This window comes from Sardina pilchardus, chromosome 11, assembly GCF_963854185.1.
Source record: "Sardina pilchardus chromosome 11, fSarPil1.1, whole genome shotgun sequence".
NCBI lineage: Eukaryota > Metazoa > Chordata > Actinopteri > Clupeiformes > Clupeidae > Sardina > Sardina pilchardus.
Genome location: NC_085004.1, coordinates 19,042,388 through 19,065,312, shown reverse-complemented (window position 1 = coordinate 19,065,312; position 22,925 = coordinate 19,042,388). Strand labels below are relative to the sequence as shown.

Sequence of the window (22,925 nt, the reverse complement as noted above, 5' to 3'; positions counted from 1 at the left end):
CATGGAAGCCTTCAGACTATAGGGCAGTCAGCAGTCTACTAGCAGATCAGTACTGGGTCCTCTATTAGGCTACAAGTGGATAAAATGCACACATTTGTAAGTAAACCCTTGTTTTGTTTGTAAACCCTTTAATTAAACAATGCATGGTGGACATGGAAGCCTTCAGACTATAGGGCAGTCAGCAGTCTACTAGCAGATCAGTACTGGGTCCTCAATTAGGCTACAAGTGGATAAAATGCACACATTTGTAAGTACACCTTTTTAAAACGGCCCATGTCCAAATTGAGGTAGGACTATTTACCTGTCTTTTGGAATAATGCTTTGAACATTAAAATGCAAGTGACAACTCCCATTACAGAATGATGATATTGATCCTATCATCCAGGAAAAAATACACCAGAGTTGAGGCATGGACAACAATGTCTCTGAATAAATGATGTTGCATCACATTCACACATGTGACAGCCTCAGTCCACAATGTGAAATACATCTGTGTCCGTTAGGTTCTCCTTTGATTGAAGGTGATTTTCTTAAACAGTAGGAAACCATCAACTCCCCATAGAATTGCACAAATGAACCCCACAATCTGCAAGCAAGCACAAGTGGACAATATTGAGGTCCCCAATCATCAATTCAGACTACTACTAACATAACAATGTCAGCTGAGATTTAAACACAAAGTACTAGCTGTGATACTGTTTGTAATCAGCCTGCATTGCATGTAATATAGTGTGTTGCCTTTTCTTATTACCACCTAATGCTGGTAACACTGTTCACTTCTGTATTATTTTGGTTGTGTATACTGTATAAAATGGAAATGTTTCTAATCTCATCCATCTGATTTGTTTGCTATTGGTGATTGATATGTAAAGTATGTTGTTCCACCCACCGCTCCGGCCACAGTGGCTGTGAGTGTGTCCGTGGAGAGAGCCACCACACTAAGAATGAACATGAACACCGATGCAAAGACTGAGTTCAACACATCCTAGAGCAAAAAGAGAAGCATTTAGATTGTGCATGAAAACAATGTTTGTACATTTTCAGGTATGCATTTTTTTGTTTAACTTGTGATATACAGATATGCCCATAACTGACATTTGGAGTAACAAGTTGGTGCATGAGTGCAGGGCCTGAGATGAGCTGTGGCCTGCATTGACAGTGTAAAAACCTCTATTGTATGGCAAATTAATACCATAATTTCCCTTTGGGGACGAATAATGTAATCTATCTATCTATCTATCTATCTATCTATCTATCTATCTATCTATCTATCTATCTATCTATTCATCTTACTACATTGTCTTTGGACAATGTTTTGAATATAACAACAGTCATGGGAGCATTTTGTACGGAACTGTGATATAAAATGTTTTTCAACTATTTGGGTACCCAGAGGATTAGAGAGGCTGCCACTGAGGATCCTAATCAACTAAACCAAACTAAACATATTGCTTATGGACTGTACATTGTGATATACAGATATGCCCATAACTGACATTTGGAGTTACAAGTTGGTGCATGAGTGCAGGGCCTGAGATGAGCTGTGGCCTGCATTGACAGTGTAAAAACCTCTATTGTATGGCAAATTAATACCATAATTTCCCTTTGGGGACGAATAAAGTAATCTATCTGTCTATCTATCTATCTATCCATCTATCTATCTATTCATCTTACTACATTGTCTTTGGACAATGTTTTGAATATAACAACAGTCATGGGAGCATTTTGTACGGAACTGTGATATAAAATGTTTTTCAACTATTTGGGTACCCAGAGGATTAGAGAGGCTGCCACTGAGGATCCTAATCAAGTAAACCAAACTAAACATATTTCTTATGGACTGTACATTGAGTTGACTCTTACAATGAGAGGCCAGAAGAAGAATGTGATGGTTTTGTTGAGTTTGAAGAGATAGAGCAGCAGAAAGCCTGTGGTGATCAGGAGCTCCATAAGAGTGGCAGCAATGTAGGGAGGCCTGGAGGCCACTGCATAGCACAGGAAAGCCACAAAAACAACCACCTGAAACACAACACAGTATAAAGAATAGGATAGCCGTATTGGTTAAAGATAGCCGGCTGGGTTAGTTTAAATTTCATTCTCTCATTTTCTTCATTTTTTCTTATCTAGCATCCTGCAATAGTTGAACCAGAAGTAACAAAAACTGCTACATGTCATGGAGTCATGGCGACAGAGACAAACCATAAGGTATAGTCGATGTAGCGCTTTCTTGAATAATACAATTTCTAAGAATTATAGTGAGTCGTATGCCTTAAAAGTAAGGACTGTGAGCCAACCACTTCCCACCATCTTTCACTTCTACCCACCATCACCACCAGATATAAACCACATTTACCCTCATCAGTCCACTGCCCCCTAGTGGGTATGCTTCAATATGGTCTCTCAATGCTGTGACGAGGACTTAGGACTTAGCCAGGGCTAGGTTCCCTTTTTCATGTTTCATTTTGTGTTGATGTGTCAACACATGCCCTTTCACAGGTATACCACAAAAGATACATTAAAGATCATACTGGATGACACTTTAACATGAGGAGCGACATTAATCTCGTAACACCTACATGTGTGCTGAGACGTCAACCTCTTTATCTATCCCATCTCTTACTTCCTCTTCAGTCACTTGTGGTCTGCCTTTGACCAAACACCCATCTCTGCATTACTATAGACATACGCACACATGTTTTTAATTGGCATTCAAATAAAAAACATTATATTTCCTACAGGTCAGAAGTAGGCCTAGTTTATGTGCAAAACACACAATCTACTTCAGGTTATATTCTTGACTAAAAGGGGACATTTATATTGCTGCTATTGTTTCTTTGGTTTCTGTCAATAAGCACGACTCACAATTTCAGCAATCTTCAGGCCTCCTTTAATGGATTTCAGTAGAGCTGTATTGACCTCTACGGAGGTTGAGCTTGTCTCCCCTTTGGCCGACATGTCTTCTGTCATAGTGACTCTGCTTCTTCCGTTGCACATTTTCAGTATTGCTGCTGGCTTCCTCATTAACAGTTCTAGTTTCAGGAAATCATATCTGACAGCTATGTTATGTCTCTAAAAGGATCTGCGTCCACAAATTCACACACACAATATAATGTCATAATGAAGACACAATACAAAATGTTACACAGTCCAAGTAGAATACACATCAAGTAAAATACACATCACCAATTGAGATTCAGAATAGCTACAAGCGTATTTTTGAAAAACACTGGACTATAGGCAATACATTTCAAATCTATTCCTTACCCTATCATATATGAGAGATGTTAAAATGTAGGCCTGCCGCTGACTTCTGGAGCAAACTTAAGACTCAAGTAGTCAGGACCCTTACCATAAAATTGTATAGGCCTACTGCCATACCCCTGTGTTTTTGCACATTAATCATAACACATGTTTAATGTAAGATTTAGCATATATATACTGTGTGTGTGTGTGTGTGTGTGTGTGTGTGTGTGTGTGTGTATTATACAGTAGGCTATCAGGCAGTGGCCTGTCCCTTATGAAAAATAACTAACAGTAGATTTCTAGTTCTATGATGTTCTGTTACCTATAACATGTTTGCCTTCTACTACAGCTTTATAGCATTTCTATAGTACGTCCCAACATTCCTATAATATCTACACTCCTATAACACTGTAATACTTTGTCCGAATTATATTTGTTAGGGGTTGGAGGCCTTTATTAAATTACTCGGGCTTAGCCTACTGTTAAACAAAAATAACGATGTGTAAGATTTTAATCACCAACACAATTGACATTGTATTTAGATGCAGTGGTTCATTCTGTAACTGTACTGAGACAGTTATAAACAACAAGTAGACCTATATTCTGACAATGTGCGCTTCAAATGTCAACCTGGAAATGCTATGAAATGAACACGGATGTGGAAGGCCACGTGACAGCTCTTTAACTGAGCATCTGTCCATGCGACCCAGACGGATATTAGGAAATCCTACGCGATGTTGATACGGCTGAAATCCATACACGGATTGTTGAGGAGTTCAACAAGAGCGTATACTTGTTTTGGTGTACGCGTTAACCGGTTTGTTTGCGGAGAAAATCACCTTACATTTCACGGTTCTATTTCCGCTCATGCTGGGTTTCATAGTGGAAGCGGAGAGGTTGTGTCAAGTAAGTAGCCTAAATATCAACGTTACAGTTTCAACAGAAGCCCGAGTCGATTCAATGTTGCCAGGGCTGAGACGCTGAACTTACAGTAACATTGTATCACTTCATGCTACAAGATAGGTCAGCACCTGTGTTGAATTTCCGATAGGCCTACTTTGATGGCACCTGCTCCGATTCGCAAGTCGTGGTTAATGTTGACAACTCATGCTAAGCCTAACATCAGTTGTTAAGCATTCTCTCCTATTTTATTTGAAGTTGTAGCCTGCCTTATTTTTTGTTATCTTGCGATGTTTTCAACTAACGCCTTAGATAGGCTACAGAGCTGTCAGAGGATGACGATAGCCTAGCTTAGCGCCGCGTTGTGTCCAGGCTTATCCCTTCTTCTCTGCCCCTTTGCTTCTCGCTGTAGCTTGGTGCTGACTGAAGGTGTACCGGAGGAAAAGGTTGTCTGATAATGTTGTCTCCTTCTCAAGGGAAACTGGTGCGAAATGGGGAAGAGAGACCTTCAGTGGTAAGCATTATGGTGCTGTCAGCAATGCATGCTTATAGGTGACAATAGAATTACATACAGTGATCTGATTGTAACTGGTAACGATTATTAACAGATAAAGGTAGCCTAATATAGCCTATATTGTATTTATTTATTCTTCAAATATAGATGATAATTATTCAAACAATTCAATCATTGCTTTTGGTATAACGAACTATCTGTAGCCCTATTCATATTACAAATATCCCAGTGATTAACTAACAAATGTTGGCCTCACCTGTAATATAAACTAACAGGAATCTGTAACTTCCTTTCTTTGTATTTCAGATTTGTATTGAAGGTAACATTGCCAGTGGAAAGACAACATGTTTGGAATACTTCAGCAAAACCAACAATATAGAGGTAGTCTACTCAACATCTTTGTTTTTATTTTTCATCACTGTATGCCATTATCAGTATTTAATTCAGACTCATGATTTTTGGTTTGCAATACTATGGAGTTTCCTGCATTACATAAATTCTCTGTCTTTATCTGATAGGTACTGACTGAACCAGTATCGAAATGGAGGAATGTTCGAGGACACAACCCTCTGGTAAGATTTCTCTTCATTGGCCAAGAATAGTGCACACAATGATGTTTTTTTCTTTAGGATCCCACAGGTGGTTTTACACACGCAATCCCTGGTAGTCAGTCTGTGAAATCTACATTGTGGGCGACTGATTATTTCATAACATTAGATCCTTTGTTTTGACAGTGAACATAAAATATTTTAGATGAAGATTTTGATGTTTGCTAGTTGTTGGCTAATACCCTAGTTTATTTGTGCATGTGTTGATGACGGCACCCCCATATTATCTCCAAGGGCTTGATGTATCAGGACCCGACTAGATGGGGCATCACCTTGCAGACATACGTGCAGCTTACCATGCTGGACAGACATCTGTCACAAATAGTAAGTATTGTAGTTTCATGGGGCAGAATAGTTTTTGTCAACCTGTCCTGAACGTATGTAATTTGCTCAATTTAATTTGCTAAATATTTGTGTTTCACATTGTGGACAGTAATTAAATGTTTTAAAGATTTGGATGTGGTGTGTATGTGTGTGTGTGTGTGTGTGTGTGTGGGAGTGTGTACGTGTGAAGTAGATGATGGCATATGAGAGTGAGGAGGAGGATGGAGGGTGTCCTAGATTCTCTGCTTGTTATGTAACCTCATAGTTATTTTGTTTAAATCTCTCTATTTGCAGTCTGCGCCCATAAGGATGATGGAAAGATCCATATTCAGTGCCAAGTACATATTTGTGGAAAATCTATACCGAAGGTACAGTTAATATCAGACCACAGGCCTCTGATATTACAGATTATTACATTACTATTGCTGTCGTTTTGACCGCACTGTTTGCTTTTACATTACAAAAAACAATCTCACAAGCTTGATCTCAATATGGATATCTTTTGTGCCAGTGGGAAGATGCCAGAGGTGGATTTTGCGGTCCTCAGTGAGTGGTTTGACTGGATCACAACGAACATCGCTCTTCCTGTCGACTTAATAGGTAATGAAAAGTATTTCCATAACATCAACATAGAAATGATGGTAGAAATGTTAACAGGAAGTAGGGGAGTCTCGGAGGAGATTGAGGAGTGTTTGATGCTGAAGACACTGTTTTACCGAGGAATGGAAGTGTGTAACGTGGCCTCATGGGAGTCGCCTATTCGTTAGAGCTCAATTTGCTTAGTTGATGATTAACTGGGGATTTCTGTGACACTTTAGGGCCGTTCTTTCCAAACGGATTTACTAACACATTAACAAATGCATTTGATGTCAGTGCACAGTCGTCAGTCATGTGAGCAGGAGATTATTGACTTTCTAACCTATCTATCCTATTGTAGTGTACTTGCAGACCACACCAGAGACGTGCTATGAGAGACTCAGGCAGAGGTGCAGAGAAGAGGAGAAGGTCATTCCAATGGTAACTCTTATGTTTCCATCCTTCCCTCCCTAAGATGGATGTCTAGTATCATCTATGCAGTTTTATTTAATGATTGTGTACTAAACTAAAGCATTTTCATGTTGTCTTAATAACTTCACTGACACATTCTTTCAAAGATGCTGTGGTCACAGCATATGATTTGAAAGTGCCTTAGTAGTTCTTCTGACTGCCTTTATTTCTGTTGTTTAAATGAAGGAATACCTGCAGTCTATCCATCAGCTATATGAAGACTGGTTAATAAAACAAACCTCATTCAAAGTACCTGCCCCGGTTCTTGTGAGTACCTCCCTTGTGTTATGTCTTTCAAATGGAATACCATGACGCAAAAAGGGTTCCTGTTTTGGCTGCCTTATTGCTTACCAGTGCAACATCGGTCACACAAATAGTACAAACTATACTATGTCCAGGTCACAAATAGTACTGGAAATAGTTCATAGGTTCAGTTCCATATCAGAGGACCGATAAAATATTAATTCAGACATTCAGCATACTGTAAGAACATTTGAGTTATTGAAAAACACCTTAAAATTATTGCATATTAAAGGGAAATAAAATATTGCTCATAGAACTTACAGTGCCTTGTGGTTTAACAGGTCATCCCAGCTGACCATGACCTCCAGGAGATGCTCCAACAGTATGAGGAGAACAAGGAGAAAATTCTAACAGCACAGAGGACATGATTCCAGCAGTGACACTTCAACTTGAGATGCAAGGGTGTCGTCTTCACGGGTCATCTGAAAACTGAATGATGCTCTGGTGGTTACAGTTCCTGTCCTTTTGCTTTGATCTGTGCTTCTGCTGTGCAGAATCGTCTCAACCTAATGTGCTGGACACCAGCTGGAACTTACAAGACCGAACAACCTTCGAGAACCCATTGGCAGCAAAATAAATTCTACAGCGTCCATTCCCTATAAAAATGATGGTGCAAAGTGTGCTTTCCACTTACAAAACTAAACTGTGATCGTTTTATACATGCATGTCTCCATTAGTACTGTGTCATAGCTCTGCTTCTGACAGTGCATCATACCTGGCTACAGTACATACTCTGATATAGTTTTAGTTTCAGATTGTGTTCACTGCTCCGGAGAACAGCCAGAGCAGCATTCCTGATTATTGTATGACTTCCCAGATATCATTGTTTACAACATACAAAAAGATGTTCGATAGTGTCTCTGTTGACAAGGAACCATGGTGACATCAGTTGTTACGGTTTTTCTTTTTCTCTAAGCTTGTTATGATGTGCACTTGTTATTGAAGGACCAACAGACACCGGGCACACATCAAGGTCAAATATCCACCTCAATTGTTATTAAAGTAAATGTAATTTATTCACAATAAAATTGTGTCAAGTTTTAATGTTGTCTTAGGCTTCTATTATTACCATCATGTTCTTAACTGTTTTTTTCTTTATTACTATCGATTGTTTTTTTTTTAGGTTGAGTGTTGTAATAACAGTGTATGACCATACCTTACAGACACCACAAAAAGCATCAACTTTATTAGCAAAAATGTCTCACAATCAGCTAATAACAGCACAATACTCTTTTTCATTCAATACATGGGAATCATTAATAGAATCATCAATAGAAAGACAATGAGTGCATATTTTGGCTTCAAACGAAGTAAGGCACATTCAGAAGCTTGTATCCCTCGCAGTCATCCTAAGTGTAACACAATAAACACAATACAATGCTGACTGGAGATAATTGAAGAAAAAAAACTTTCACCTGAGAAACATTTCAAGATTTTTTTCTAAGGACATGATAATGATCCTTAAGTGACTCCCACTCCCACGAGTGGTTTCAAAGCAGGATGGCAACAACTGTTTTAAGCACTATTAATTAGGCTATACTTCTCTGACGTTGGATGGATGCCAACTATTTCTGGTGGACAGTCACATCAGGTATATGGTGGCGTATGGAAAGCCTGAACGGCTTAAGAGTTGTCTACAAGTCGTTTTCTCTACATTTCGCTGTGTTTTAAGTAGGTGATTCCCTTGGCAGACTGCCGCAGGACAGAAATACACTGGCCTGATTTAACGCAGGCTGGCAGGGTGGCTTTCTGGCAAGACACGTTTCATGAGAGGGTCTGTCATAGAGCATGTCGAATGGACCTCGCTACGATGGCAGGAATACACCAAGATGGTGGGCAGAGGGAGTGTGAATTTTTCGACCCACTTCCTACAATCCACAGGAAATGATTGGCCATTCGGGCTGTCTGTCAGTCAGTTATAGTCTTAAGTGTGTCACTTCCTCTCGTGTTCCACCAGGACGTACGTCTGTAGGAGTTCGTCTTCTGGCTGTTGGCCAGATCCCCTGCCCTCCAAGCCCGGTTGACCCAGAGGCACGGGAGGAGCAGCAGCAACAGCGATGGCTGGCAGATGTCCAGCCGGAGGTTCCAGCGGCGGGCCACACATCCCCAGGGGGCTTGGGGGCATGTAGATGGAGCTGGGGGGCTCTTTGATGGTGTCCTCCCCCAGCTGGAGCCCGTGGTGACCCACATGAAGGCCGGGGTGGCTGCTACAGCCAGTGATGCTGCAGACAGGGAGGGGCGACGGGGTACACAGGATAGGCTGGTGGCTGTTATCCCGGGGTGATCCAGGAGGGGGAGCTGTAGTGGCAGCAGCAGCAGCAGGCCGGTGGTGATCATCACAGCCTGTGCAGGGAGACTGACCCTGTGCCGTCTCCTCGATGGGGTACTTCAGGTCATCCACGCACAGCTGCCTCAGTCTGTTGCTCAGCTCCTCGAAATCAAGGGTGTTCACAGGCGTGCTCTGCTGGCCTGACCTGGGCACTGCACCGTGCGCGGCCGTGTCACGGTACTGGATCATGGAGGCCGGGCCCGAGCTGACCATGAGAGGCTGGGGCTCCAGGATGTCCCCCGGGAGGCTGGCTTTGGGGTGGGGCTTGATGGGGGCCATGGAGGCGGCTGCCATTGGACTCTCTGTGTGGAGGGAGAAGGAGTGAGGGCTGCCAAGGTCGCTGGCGTGTGCATGGGCGTGGGCATGGACGTGGGCGTAATTCCTCATTGGCATGATGTCGCCGTCGTCCCCCAATCTCCCACGAACCTTGGTGCCGGGCGTTGGGTACGAGCCTCCCCGGTTCTTGCGGAAAATTAACTTCCTGCCGATGGCCAGGTCGGGGTAGTTCTCCTGCATCTCCAGCATGGAGCGGTCGTCGGTCATGAAGGAGCCGGCGCGGTGTCTCCCCGAAGACTCAGGGCTACCTGCTGCGACCCCCGACCCCTCGGCGTCCAGCTGGAGAGGCGCGTGGCTCTCTGGCTCCCCGGTCGGCCTGACCGATCCCTCGGCTTGCTGCTGCTCCTCCTCCTGTTCCTGGGCAACCACCGCAGGCTGGGCAAGCGGGAGCGCATCGGGCTGTTCCTCGGCATCCACCTCCAAGCTACTGTCCTTCCCCGCCCTCGAGCTCTCGTTCCTGGGCTCGTTCTCCGCAGCCCCACGGTTCTCCCAGGGGCTCAGGGGCCCGGCCCTCCTCTGGAGGATCTCCAGGCACTCGGCGTGGGCCCTCTGCCCCATGACCTCCAGCAGGTATTCACACTCCACCCTTGCCAGGAAGAGCTCAAAGCCCATGACCTTGGCCTGGTCATGGTCTGCATCCGGTGTGAGACGATACTCTGTGTCTGACTCGGGTTGGTATCCAATACTTTCAAGAATGCCACTCACAATATTATTGGGGAGCACTGGCTGAATGCAGTAGACAAAAGGGCCTGTGAAGGTCTGAGAGAGAGAGGGTATGGGTGAGTGTGTGTGTGTGTGTGTAAAGCCTATAATCCAAACCTACAGTATACATTACACCTCTGTAAGTGTTAAAAGAGTTAAGTGAAGTTATGTTAGACTGCCCCTGTTTGTTATTTAGCTAAGACCAACCGAAGTTCACAACATTGCAATGAACGTAGTTTCACTTCCCCATCTGACAGTTAACCCTACACGTGAAACGCTAATTGTGGGGGTAACAGAACAAGACAACCAATGTTACCAATCGGACAGGTCTATACTAAGAGTGACTGTAGGCTATTAAAAGGGTATTTTTGAGAAGGTGAAAAATGTTCACTTGATAAGTTTACCTTAATGGTCTTTATTTCCTTCTTCCACGGGAACAGGAACAGGTTGACACAGAGCGTTTCCAGCACTTCAGCGGCCTTTATGAACACATGAAATACACTTCTACAATCTCTTACCCCGAGGCTGACGCACTCGAACGCGGTGTGATAGAAGTCAAAGGTTGTGAATCTTTCCACTGGGTCCGTCTCTGACAGCAATACGTGCCTAGCCTTTTCTGTCACCTGTCGGTCTTTACACACTTTCACGTTGCCATGTTGCCAAACCTGACCGTAGTATATTAAGTAATCCTCAAATACCTCGTTCCGTTCATTTGGCGTTTGATCACCAATGCTGTTGGTCATGATTGTAACATACACACGGTTCGAACAGACATACAGCTTACCGCACGAGCAATTAACTAGGAAGCGAAACCAGGCAGTGCGCAAATGGAAGCAAATCGCGTTTGCGATTGATCATGCAGGTAGGATAAGGCAAAGGCGGAAGCAACTGAATGTCTGACGCCACGGCATTGCCAAACAAAATAGAAAGACAATAAGATATAGGTCGAAGGTTCAATCGGCACTAATGTGCAAATATGTCCAGTGTAAAAAAAACAGAACAGGGTGCCTTCAGCCGGCTTTGGGTTTTATCCTCCTCCTTCCTCTGATTCCTTCACGGCAAACAACAGCCAAATCCTCTCCTCGTACATTTCAAAACACTAAACTAATAGCACAGTAATTAACTAAACCGTGCAGTGGCATCATGGGTGCCGCGAAACGCGTGACCGTTCCTATTATTTTGGAAAACTGCACAGGCCAGTATAGTCGGAACCAGTATTATTGTCTGACAGTCCCAACTGGCGCTGATGTAACACTGACGCCTAGTGAATACAGTGCAAATTGCATGTAAGATCTTTTCAAAGAGGTCCTCTTTTTGTCCTTTAGATGGCGACTTCTAGCAGGGAATCAAGAGTAGGGCTCTTTCAATAACTTGCCATTCCCACACAGCCTTTTACCACGTACATTTTTAACTTGAACAATAAAATAGCAGCAAATGCATTGGCACATCCATGCAAGTGGTTGTGTATTGTCTGACAGTTTCAATTTATGTAATGTTGAACAATCCATGACAACCTGCTGGTTCTCAGTTAAACTCGTACTTCAGTCCATTACTAATTACTGCAATGCTGAAAAGTCAGGCTCATTGGTATGGCTGTGAGAGTGCACTGCATACTCAACTGTATTGTGCTGTGATACAGTGCTCATCTTTGGTGGCAGCCTGAAACCCACTCAAGTGGAGCTAAACAATATCATTACAATGCAGCACTGCATTCTGTGATCGAACAGGGATTGATTTCCTCTACAAAGACTATATGATAGCAAATAAATATAGTGCAATACAAAACTGAAACATGTTTCTTTCAGACACAATACTGTACTTAAATAATCGAAGACATCCAAATAAAAAAAAAAAAATAAAAAAAAAAAATCCCCTGGGTCTAAGGAATGTCAGCGATATCAGGTAGATTAAATACATAAATAATTTTCATTGTTTTGAGGTCTTATTGAATGTTGGCCAAGCATTCTTTGGTAAATGTGAAAAGAAGTCTTGTAAACACATTGCGTTCAGTGTAGTTAAGTACTCAAGCCCTTTCAATGAATGGAAGTTGGCAGCTTTCCTTGCAGGCCAAGTTCCATTCAACATAGACACAATATCCACAGAACAATGACAGAAACATACGGATGTCCTGTCTGTCAGTGACCAGTAGGTTAGATAGTTGAGGAATGTCTACACTAATACAGATTCATTGTATTCCTGACAGCTGTTTTGGATGCTGAGTTATAGGGCCAGTGCTTGTTCAGCTCATTGCCCTTTTACATCCTAGCAAAAGCCCTCTTTAAAGAATAAGCAAACAAATTGTAAACTGCAATATAAGTATTGCTTGCATATCAATTCTACATGTCTTGGTCCTACTGCAACATGCCCCCCCCCCCCCCCCCTTATTTCCTTATATTCATCACCTCTCTATCAGACTCCTGCCCACAGTCCTCAGTCTCACTGTAGATAGGATTCCCACTTGCTACATTGACACACACACACACACACACACACACACACACACACACACACACACACACACACATGCACCCCCCTCTCCGTCTTCCTCTATCTTTAATAGTCTGCAGGCCTTCACCTGTTGTGGGAGTGATTGATGCCTCTTGTCTCAGTAAACAGGCCTTATTTATAATTCAGGCATCCAAAACAACATGGAGAGGAGTGTAGTCATAAACCAACGAATATTGATAGCGGTACACACACATGCACACGCAAACACACACACACGTCACACACACACACACACACACACACACACACACACACACACACACACAATATAACTATATAACTGATTCAGCAACAAGCCAGAGTTTCAAGAGCGCTGGGTGGAGAGAGAGGCTGGTGGGGCTGGTCTGGGAGAGTGGTGTTTGTGTTTGTGTGGTTGGGGGGGAGCAGGGGGGATGAACAAGGGCTCGAGCCATCTGCTCCTGCTGATCTCTCTAAACATATACACCCACCCACACACACACACACACACACACACACACACTCATTCACACAATTACACCCACACATGCACACACACGTACGTACGCAGGCCTGCTGCTAACACACACACACACACACACACTTTACCTCAAGCAGACAGCAGGGGGAGAGATGTCAACATCAGCCTGAGCCTGAGTAACCTTGCTGTAACAGTGGGGATAGCATGAAGGTAATGGAGTCCATCTGGAGGCCTTCACCTCACAGTCTGCGCAGGTAAATAAGACTCTGCTCTGGTCCCCACCACGTCAATCTCCCTCTCCAGCTGCTTCCAAGTTCACTAGACCTGATAGCCAATAGAGAGGTGCAGTGCAGTCCTGTTGCCTGCTGTTGTTAAACAACGCATATGGTGCCAGTCAAACTGAAGTTAATTGGTTTGTGTGTATGATGTTACTAACACTACTAAAAATGAAATGGCTTCCCTCTACTTAACCACATGGGGAAACATCTGCCAGATGGCTGAAGTAATATGCAGTAAATTAAAATACGTCAAAACACTGTATCAATAACATGGACACCAGTAGAAGTAACATTTTTATTTATTTTTCAGAATATAGGAAAGGAATGAAAGCTCTAATACAAAACATGAAACGTGTGTATGACTGCATCGAAACATAAACTAGAGTCAGTATCACTTCAGACAGGTGACGAGTTTACAATGGGCGGACATACAGCATAATTCACATCAGTTCAGCTTGGGCTCACACACCCAAAGTGCTACAGTACTATCAAGGAATGAGAACAGCCAACACACTGTAATGAAACAAACTAGACTTGACTGCCATAGTTGTGAAACAGTGTGAAATACTAGTGCCCCACCCACATGACCAGACTTAGATTGGCTTAACAGACTTTTTTTCAAATGTGTGGTGTGCAGAGCTCATGGTATTCGTGACCAACTTTCTGGCTGACTTTTACGTGACCAAAATTGATTTTTAAAAGTGAAGTAGCACTTTGTAAACTGGTATAACTTGACATTAGACAAACTATCATCTGCAGAGGCCAACAGGTTACTAATGCTGCTTCCATGTAGCCTATATTCTGCAGAACAGCTGAGTTTAGAAGAGAACTACCTCACCCTAGACACCATGTAGTGTAAATAATCAACACAAAAGACAGGTGAGTGTGTGGTGTCAATAACTTGCAACTGTATCTGGAGATAGGCCTAATGTGTTGTTGTGTGTAGTGTGAGTCAAAGTTATCCTCTCCAAAAGTGTCCGTCATGGGGGTTATGAATTCATCACATATTCTGTTGTGGATTTGAATATAAGGGTAATTGATGGTAGTAGGCTGGGTATGGACAAGGTCTGAGATACAATATCCTTCCTCCCTTTCTCCTACAGTATGCAAAGCCATGGGGAGGCCGATTTTGGCTGAATTTCAGTCAGATTTAAGTATTATCTTTCTCAACAGCAGGTGCAGGATTTACCTGTTATGGAATAGTGGGAGCCAGCATTCACATGCACATAGATTATTAGGATGAAATATATATTTTTTTTGTTTGTTGAAAGGGATTTAACAGGATACTTTCAAGTGCTACAGGGAAGAATCAGTGGTACATTTTGCCTAATGCACTTCACATAACAGTAAAAACCACAGAGCTTGTCTTTAAACAAACAAAAACAAACAAACAAAAAGACATCGTCTCGTAAACAGCTACACACATTATTCAAGCTATACTAAATAAATAATCCTAGCCCATTTAATATTCATATCTGTTTACAGTCTTTTTTTTCTCACTATACCAGCGATGCAATCATGCGTCAAATTTGTTTATAAAAAATCCTGCGAGGATTAATGCTTGCTGTGAGGACTACAGCTCTGAGCGAGAGGTTGCACACTGAGGTACCACTGGTGGTGAACAGCTTGTGTGTCAATATTAAACATTAACACGTCTATGGATTTCATTTTAAAGTTGTGGGGGTGGGAAGAGAAAATTGAATAGCTTCCATGGAGGTCTTACAGGAACAAGGCCATACACATATGAATGAAAACACTGAGGATGAAAACAAACAAAGAAATCAATCGATAAATAAATATAGCACATACACAAATTGCATTCAGTTAAAAGTTAGGGTACACATCTAAACAGTGCTCATAATTCTAACAGTCATAATGCTTTTAAACAGGCACTATGTACAGTCGTTGCTCTGCGGAATCACTGGAAGTAATCACCTTGATGTTAATCGCTGCCTACGCTTGTGCTCTTCTGCATGTCAACACTGTGTGGTTTCATGAAACTAAAGCAAGTTCTGGAAGCTTAGTTGAACAATAAAAGGGTTCCAGCATACAGATTAGTGAGTCCACAAAATTGAATAATCGTATACATTTAGATAATACACATGTTGCTGTGCATGTGGCTTTGTGACACAAGACAAGACACAAGAAACAAGTAATAAAATACGACTATAAATATAAGATATCTCATAGCAAAGACATTGGTGGTAAAGTGAAGATGGGGTGATATTTGTTTGTACTTTGGGTGTGAAGATCACTCAATGTAAATTTCTTATTAATGTAATTATTTAATCGTCCTTTGGTTGAGAGATGAGAGATGTGACGGCTAAAGCCCTTAGCACCAATTATGGTAAAGGTTATTAGAAGCCTGTCATCCATGGCTAGTTAGATTCAGTATTTAATTGCTATCGAAGACGTGCAACATATCACTGGCAGCTGCTACTACCACTGTCTTTTACAGGTCAGAAAGGAACAGTCAGACAAAAAAGATAATATTTTGCCCCCAAAATACATAAATACAAATGAGTAAAACATACAAACAAAAATCTTCACAGTGATTGTGTGTGTGTGTTTTTTTTTTCTTTACACTGAAATGATGACCACACATAAAGATCAATTGAGCTGAAATAAGGATTGAAGCGTTGAAAATTATTTACTTTGCCTAAAAAATGTTACAAGGAAAAATATACAAAATATAAATATATATATATATAAAAGTCATTGAAAGAATAAAACCATGAACAAAGAAATCAAAAAGTACCTCTGTAAATGTGTTATATTAAAAAATAAACCTTGCTATCTGTTAAAACATGGTAAGCAGACAAAAGGCAGACAAAAACTACACAAATGTCTACAAAACAAGACAAAGTGAGGAGCTACTTTCTAATTCGTGTAGCTTTGTGGAATCCCCTACGTCTGTTATTTACGTTATTATGGATCTAGATTAGTGTGGAGTTGTGGACCTGATACAATACAAATACTAATATACATATCTGTGTGGGAATTTGAGCCTTTTAGGGCCTATGTGGCTCATCAGATCAAGTCACTGCAAGTAAATCCAAAATGACTACAGTTGGAAAGTTAAGCTGTTTAAACACACCCACATGGACAATCTCTCTCTCTATCTCTCTCTCTCTCTCTCTCTCTCACACACCCACACACACACTGGCACACTGGCACACACACATACTCCAACACGCACAGACACATACACACTGAAGACAACAGAGTTTAGGCTGCATGAGAATGGACATACAAGGTGCTTCTCAACATGCCTCCTCGATCCTCGATGCTCGATCCTCGAGGGGCGTTCCCACTGATCTATAACTAACACTGGATAGACTATCCCATTGTTTTCGCCCCATCACTCTTTATGTAGATCAGTGAGGATCGAGGCTCAAGGCGCGAGGGAGGACGTATAAAAGCCCAAATGAGAGGCACCCCCAGTGAAGTCTCAAGTGTCCTCTGCTACGCTCACCTCCAGCGCGGCCCACAGAATGTCGCTGTGCTGCAGTGCCCCCGGTGGCAGGGAGGGGATGTGAAGCGATGGCAGCCTGCCATTGGGCTCAGTGGAATCCAAGGGTCTAGAGTGCGGTGGTGGGCCATGTTTGGCTTGTGAGGGGTGAAGACTCAGTTTCACTCTGCTACAGTTTACTGCTGTGCTCTGCGAATGTTCTGCAGTACCCTCTACGAACACTAGTGGGTGCTGTTTCAGCCAGAGAGAGTGAAGCTACACAGAGGACCCGACACAAGGAGAAGGTGGGATTCTAGAAGAGGAGGGGGGGTTGAGGGGGGGTTGGAGGGGGTTATTCTAGAGGATTCTGTTTGACACTGCGTGCTGTGGGCTGCTGCTGCTCTCCTCCGCCGTGTGCTTCAGCAGATCCATGGGCATCAGGGGGATGGGCTGGTTCTGACCCGGCCCGCCGCGCACCACCGCCTCGTACGGCGGCGCCTCCTCCAGCGGCAGCGCCGACAGGGAGATGGAGGCGATTGGCTGCCGCCGCAGCTCGCACAGTCTGATTGGGTACTGGGAGGCTCCGCCCGCAGCCACCCAGGAAGCCCCGCCGGCGGACGGCTCGCCCATCTCCAGGTAGGTGTGGAGGTCCGGCTGGTCCTCTCGGCCCTGGCAGGGGTCCATCAGGGAGTACGGCGGGGGGTCGTCGGTGGGGACGTAGATCTGCGTCGCACCCGGTCCCACACATTCGTCATAACTATAAGCAGACAAACAATATTTGAATTAGGATCAGCAAGGACAACACGAAACGAGTTCTACAAAGCTACAACACAAGAGGTGACGTGTCATGTTCTCCTGCAGAAAAAACGGAGATTACGATCATCACCAGAACGATGAGTTTTGAGCGACATCTCACATTTTGAGGGGCATCTCACAACTACAGCTTCAGTAGGCTTTCTGTGCCCCGGGCTTGTTACTGTATCAAATCCTGCAAGCAGAGACACTCCTGAGAGTTTTTACGCTCGTCCATGTTCTCACTTGATAGAAAAAGAATAAACAGCAACGGCCATTAATCCATGTTAAAACCGCAAAATGCTCTGAATGCAGGAAACAACCACTGCCATCGAATGGCGGAGAAACAGCAATTCATATCGGCAGATGAAAGCCAACGCAGCCTCTCTCCTGCAACCTTCAACGCCACTACTAAGCACCACTGAGGCCAAGCCAGCCTCAAACAAGAGCCTTTGTTTACCAAAGCAAAGGTAAACAAGTAATCATGACAGCTGTCGAGTCGGTAAGCCGCAGATGTGCCTGAGCAGCTAGAGCAGGGGTGGGGGGGGGGGGGTGACCTGGTGAAGCAGCAGACAGGGATTTGAGCAAATTGTGAGGATAAGTGTGTCTCCATTTCCTCAAACCCTTTCATCCAGGTCTTAATCGTGCTCTTTCTCTCTGTCCGTTCATTTTGTCTATGTCTCCTTTCTTTCTGTTTGTTGTCACTGCCTCTCCCATCTCCTCATCAACCCCTTTTGCTCTCCATTTTTTTCTCTCTGATTTTCTTATCTCTCTCCTTCCCTGTGTCCATTTTCTTCTTTCTCATTTTTCATCCCTCCATCTCTCTCTCTCTCTCTCTCTCTCTCTCTCTCTCTCTCTCTCTCTCTCAGATTCAGATTCAAAGTGCTTTATTGGCATGACAAGGGGTACTCATATTGCCAAAGCAATCAGAATAGAAAGTAGCACAATAGCATTAGTACAGTTCATAAAATAACTAAAATACATGTGTGTGTGTGTGTGGTGATTTTGGGGTGTGTGTGCCTCTATTTCTCTCTCTCTCTCTCTCTCTCTCTCTCTCTCTCTCTCTCCTCCATAACCTTGCATCACATGGCCCCAGCAGCAGCAGCAGCAGCAGCAGCAGTAGCGGTAGCAGCAGTGTTAGCCGCGAGCGCTCCGACTCCCACGGGTCCGCTGGGCTGCGCATGTCGACGCCAGGAGAATGAAATCGCCCGCGGCAACAGCGCTCGGCTGAAGCTCAGAGAGCTATTTAAATATGTCTATCAAACGCTCACCTGCGAAGGAGAGCAGTAGGGGTGTACATGCTGAGAGAGAGAGAGAGAGAGAGAGAGAGAGAGAGAGAGAGAGAGAGAGAGAGAGAGAGAGAGAGAGAGAGAGAGAGAGAGAGAGAGAGAGAGAGAGAGAGAGAGAGAGAGAGAGAGAGAGAGGAGGGGGAGAACAACAGAATAATACAAAAGGGGAAAAAAGAGAAAATAAAGGAGGGAGACAGGCAAATAAAGATGAAGAAATAGATACATAAAAAGAGGGAGAGATGAAGAGATTGATAGGAGTTTGCCGGAGGTTGGTAAACGGTGGAACATAATGGGCCCTCCTTTAGTAACCCTGGGGTGTATTTGTCTGCGTATGTGTGTGCGCGTGTGTGCGTGTGTGTGCGTGTGTGTGTCTGTGTGTGTGTGTGTGTGTGTCAGAGAGAGGGGGAGCTTATGCGTTTGTGTGTTTGTTTGTGTGTGTGTGTGTGTGTGTGTGTGTGTGTGTGTGTGTGTGTGTGTGTGTGTGTGTGTGTGTGTGTGTGTGTGTGTGTTTGTATATGGTGTGGGAGTGATTAGGGGGGTTAGAGGAACAGAAGCTGGATAATTGAATCTAGAGGAAGACTAACAGCACCAGTCTGTCTGCTGTGGATCCAGGACCCATGCAGCAAGGGGATTACTTTAGCTCGTCACCCCACAGCCATACGTGTGTGTGTGTGTGTGTGTGTGTGTGTGTGTGTGTGTTTGTATGTGTGTGTGTGTGGCACATGAGATCTCAATTAGAGATAGTGTAGGCTGCACGTGTAGGATTCACAACCGAAGCAGCGAGAGGACCACGCCACAAGGTCAGTTCACACACATTTCCTGCCAGGCAAACTCCACAGCCAACACGACGATATGATCACAGAAAAACCATGCTCTGCCCGAGCACAACGCGATTTCAGGGGTTATCTCGTCCTATAATATGATCTATCCTGGGCTGCTTTTGTTGCCATGCACACGGAAGAGATGGGAATCTGAAGAGAGAGAGAGAGAGAGAGAGAGAGAGAGAGAGACAGAGAGAGAGAGAGAGGGGGGGGGGATGAGTGTGATCGAGTGTGACACTTCAACTCAAGGCAACCCCTTTTCTCAGTACGATCGCCTCTTTCCACAGCAGGACCCTTGAGGAACAAATGGCTCAGTTTCACATCGCACAGTAAATGGACGATGGACGCACCACACAGTACACACGCCGGCCGCACGCACGGACACAAGACCTCGCGGAAGTAAACAGCGGGGTCGCCTCCGGGACACCGGATTCTCAGAAAACACAAAGACATCATGAAGTAGAGGAGAAAAAAAAAATAATAATAAAATAAAAACGGTGTCTGTTGTACACGAGTGGGCGGACTTGGGGAGGTAATGGAAGGCATCGCCGATTAGATGGCCGTTCTCCTCCATCAGAAGCGGCGGAGGATGAGCTCAAGCGCTCCACTTCCCAGCACCGTGTCTGTGCCATCAGCTTTATTGGACTGGCAGCACCGGCACCATCTGTGGCTCCTTCCTGCTGACCGTGGCCAGGTCTTCACCCTCCCGGCCTCCCCGTCAGGGCTCACTCCCACCTGACCGCGCTACACGCTACACGCTACATGCTACACGCTACACACTTCAGTGGTCACTCGCTGCTATGAGCTGCAGGTTGTTGTCTCTGAGCTCCGCGCACAGGTGCCGAAATGAGCGTGGCGCACTCCGCTTTCGGCGTTCCACTACTGTACATTCGATTCCATCGTTTTCGATGCAACCCTACACGTCGACGTCAAACTCTGCCACTGCCGCCTTGTCGATTACGATTCAGTTCTATTTTAGTCAGAGACGCTCGATAAAATCCAGTGTTTAATCAAAGGCTTGTCAGTTAAATATGTCAGTGTCGGCACCTAAAGGACACGCTGAGCTCCTTGTGGCGTTGCCACTGGCCACTGCAGCTTTCCCACAGGGCCTGTTGTGATGTTGGGCCAGCTAAGGGACGTTGTCAGGCCCAAACTGAGGCCTAATGGGGATTACTGCTTTTATAAAAAGGCTACATACACCTGCAAGGTTTCATAACATGCTACATTTATGCATGTACAAATCATCACTCTCCAGCTAAGCGATGTCATTCTTTCAGCAACAATGGTTGCCCAGCAACACACAGATGCAGCACCATAGCTTGTATGTGGTGTAGCCAGAGCTCTGTAATATATACGGCTCTGGGTGTAGGACTACCAGTTGTTGAAGCAGAGCACTCTAAAATGTTTGCTACTACTGACATAATCTGATCACAGGTATTCTGTTTTTCACAATTGCTTTGACTGCAACACTAATAAACACTGCAAGCCAATAATAATCCAAAAGTACTATCCATATTCTAAATTGGTTTCTATTCACAGAACACATCATAAAGATTTGTAATAGCATCACCCCACTCTGGGTAGCAACGAAACCTGCGGTGGAAAGGAAAAATCTATGGCAACGTGACGGCGATGTGTATGCAATAAAAATATTTATTTTAGGCTTCGTACAAAGCTCTCTCTGGTCTGACTCTGGATGTTGATCTACAGCTAGAACCATTAAAAGAAGACTAGAACCAAGCCCAGTGATGCTGGAACGCTACCGTCGGTACCAAATATTTCCCACTCTATGTGGACCATGTGATCTGCCATTGACACACACAGAATGTGTCAGTGACCACAGGCAGTAGCCCTCATGGCCTGTCATGTTAAATTAGGACTTCTACTGTCATGCAGACGCTGATAATTCTAGAGGGATCAAAACAATGTTGTCAAATTTCAACTGTCAGTGCATGCCAAAGACACCATGCCACAGAGAGGCCACGCTAGAAAGAGCCTGGAAAGCAGCAGTCCTCTAATGGCATTATATAATATGGAGGGTGGCTCAACGAGAGAAGGAAAGCGTTCTATTTACATTTTAATAGCAACCCTCAAATGTCCTGTGTATTAGCCACATTGTGTATAAGCCGCAGGACAGTGTTTTGTGCAAGTTAAAAAGAAACAAAACCATATCAATACCATATCAACTGCCCCTGCATATTAACCTCATAGTTGGAGAAATTTTGTCAAATGAATGTATACGCCGCGGTTAATAGTTAGGAAATGACGGTACAGCACAGCTTCAGCCATCACACTGTTGTGGTAGAAATTATTCCATCATTAGCCTACTTTAATCATGACCCCAGTATTTGATCAGACCAAGACCTGGTCAAACCAACTGCCCTTGTGACCCGAGACCTTTTGATCATTTGATGATGTAATTGCCTTCGCGACCTATTGTTTTCTTCTTGACACAATCAAGGAGAAGACAAGGCCAGCGCAGGATGGTCAGTAGACCATCACCCTAAGTGATGCGCTCACGCTGGTCTCCAAGCTTGTAGTTAATAACTGTTGCTAGCTAATAAATGTCTCACCATGTTTTACAATCTCTGAAACTGCCTTTGTCTGCTTGAATTGAATTTGACATACTTCACTGTGATGATGGTCATGGACTACATACTGTATGGATTCAGTGCCATGCTCAGAAACACTCTCACTAGGGAAGGCTGGGGAAGAAGCCCTCCATTTGCCAAAGCACTGCACTGTAACCGTCTGAAATGACAGAAAAAGACTACGCTGAGTGGCACTCCGTAATGCCAAAACTACATTACATTAGTAGTCTGACTCCTGGATTTCCTCTTGTCGAGGGATAGATAAGGGACATTAAGTTAATAGTTTCCTGTTGCTTTGTCATAGGCTGACATGATCAAATTGGTTTTGTGATTAGCCAGAGTGATAGCGACACTGGGTGCCCGGGCACTTTTGGCAGCAAAGTGGCAGGAGGTGGGCTTTTATGGATGTAATCTGATTTGCCGTTGGGTAACAGTGAGGGCTCGGCAGGG

The 22,925-nt window shown here is 43.9% G+C and overlaps 4 protein-coding genes across 5 annotated transcripts in view; 1 reads left to right on the top strand and 3 right to left on the bottom strand.

The window, feature by feature from the left end:
* Positions 1 to 125: 125 nt before the first annotated feature.
* On the bottom strand, positions 126 to 3,020 carry LOC134095919 (chemokine-like factor). The gene is made up of 4 exons (XM_062549631.1): positions 2,863 to 3,020; positions 1,864 to 2,019; positions 890 to 985; positions 126 to 586 (listed from the first exon to the last, which is right to left on the bottom strand). Exons 1-4 carry the CDS (start codon positions 2,992 to 2,994, stop codon positions 500 to 502), a joined length of 471 nt encoding a protein of 156 aa, XP_062405615.1. The 5' UTR covers positions 2,995 to 3,020; the 3' UTR covers positions 126 to 499.
* An 889-nt stretch (positions 3,021 to 3,909) lies between these two features.
* tk2 (thymidine kinase 2) lies at positions 3,910 to 7,983 on the top strand. Of its 2 annotated transcripts, none has more exons than XM_062548896.1 (10): positions 3,910 to 4,149; positions 4,620 to 4,657; positions 4,964 to 5,038; positions 5,176 to 5,229; positions 5,500 to 5,589; positions 5,884 to 5,957; positions 6,101 to 6,189; positions 6,527 to 6,606; positions 6,823 to 6,903; positions 7,221 to 7,983. In XM_062548896.1, exons 1-10 carry the CDS (start codon positions 3,978 to 3,980, stop codon positions 7,305 to 7,307), a joined length of 840 nt encoding a protein of 279 aa, XP_062404880.1. In that variant the 5' UTR covers positions 3,910 to 3,977; the 3' UTR covers positions 7,308 to 7,983. The 2 variants fall into 2 exon arrangements, with proteins under 2 accessions (XP_062404880.1, XP_062404881.1); XM_062548897.1 differs by having other exon boundaries at positions 4,012 to 4,149; positions 4,556 to 4,657.
* Positions 7,984 to 8,096: 113 nt separating this feature from the next.
* On the bottom strand, positions 8,097 to 11,543 carry si:ch211-189a15.5 (uncharacterized). The gene is made up of 2 exons (XM_062548895.1): positions 10,711 to 11,543; positions 8,097 to 10,363 (listed from the first exon to the last, which is right to left on the bottom strand). Exons 1-2 carry the CDS (start codon positions 11,047 to 11,049, stop codon positions 8,873 to 8,875), a joined length of 1,830 nt encoding a protein of 609 aa, XP_062404879.1. The 5' UTR covers positions 11,050 to 11,543; the 3' UTR covers positions 8,097 to 8,872.
* Positions 11,544 to 16,336: 4,793 nt separating this feature from the next.
* bean1 (brain expressed, associated with NEDD4, 1) overlaps positions 16,337 to 22,925 on the bottom strand; it is a 47,748-nt gene continuing 41,159 nt past the window's right edge. The window contains exon 4 of the mRNA XM_062549477.1: positions 16,337 to 17,739. Within this exon, the coding sequence (XP_062405461.1) occupies positions 17,340 to 17,739 (400 nt within the window). The 3' untranslated portion in view covers positions 16,337 to 17,339. The remainder of the gene's footprint in view (positions 17,740 to 22,925) is intronic.

What these genes read in the sequence shown, in the direction of transcription:
- LOC134095919 (XM_062549631.1), bottom strand. Translation starts at nt 2,994, where the DNA reads ATGTGCAACGGAAGAAGCAGAGTCACTATGACAGAAGACATGTCGGCC. An exon ending in GCCTGAAGATTGCTGAAATT is followed by an intron (nt 2,020 to 2,862) that starts GTGAGTCGTGCT and finishes GTTGTGTTTCAG; the next exon opens with GTGGTTGTTTTTGTGGCTTT. An exon ending in TCTTCTTCTGGCCTCTCATT is followed by an intron (nt 986 to 1,863) that starts GTAAGAGTCAAC and finishes TTTTTGCTCTAG; the next exon opens with GATGTGTTGAACTCAGTCTT.
- tk2 (XM_062548896.1), top strand. Translation starts at nt 3,978, where the DNA reads ATGTTGATACGGCTGAAATCCATACACGGATTGTTGAGGAGTTCAACA. An exon ending in ACAGACATCTGTCACAAATA is followed by an intron (nt 5,590 to 5,883) that starts GTAAGTATTGTA and finishes CTCTATTTGCAG; the next exon opens with TCTGCGCCCATAAGGATGAT. An exon ending in TCTTCCTGTCGACTTAATAG is followed by an intron (nt 6,190 to 6,526) that starts GTAATGAAAAGT and finishes ATCCTATTGTAG; the next exon opens with TGTACTTGCAGACCACACCA.
- si:ch211-189a15.5 (XM_062548895.1), bottom strand. Translation starts at nt 11,049, where the DNA reads ATGACCAACAGCATTGGTGATCAAACGCCAAATGAACGGAACGAGGTA. An exon ending in AGGAAATAAAGACCATTAAG is followed by an intron (nt 10,364 to 10,710) that starts GTAAACTTATCA and finishes TCTCTCTCTCAG; the next exon opens with ACCTTCACAGGCCCTTTTGT.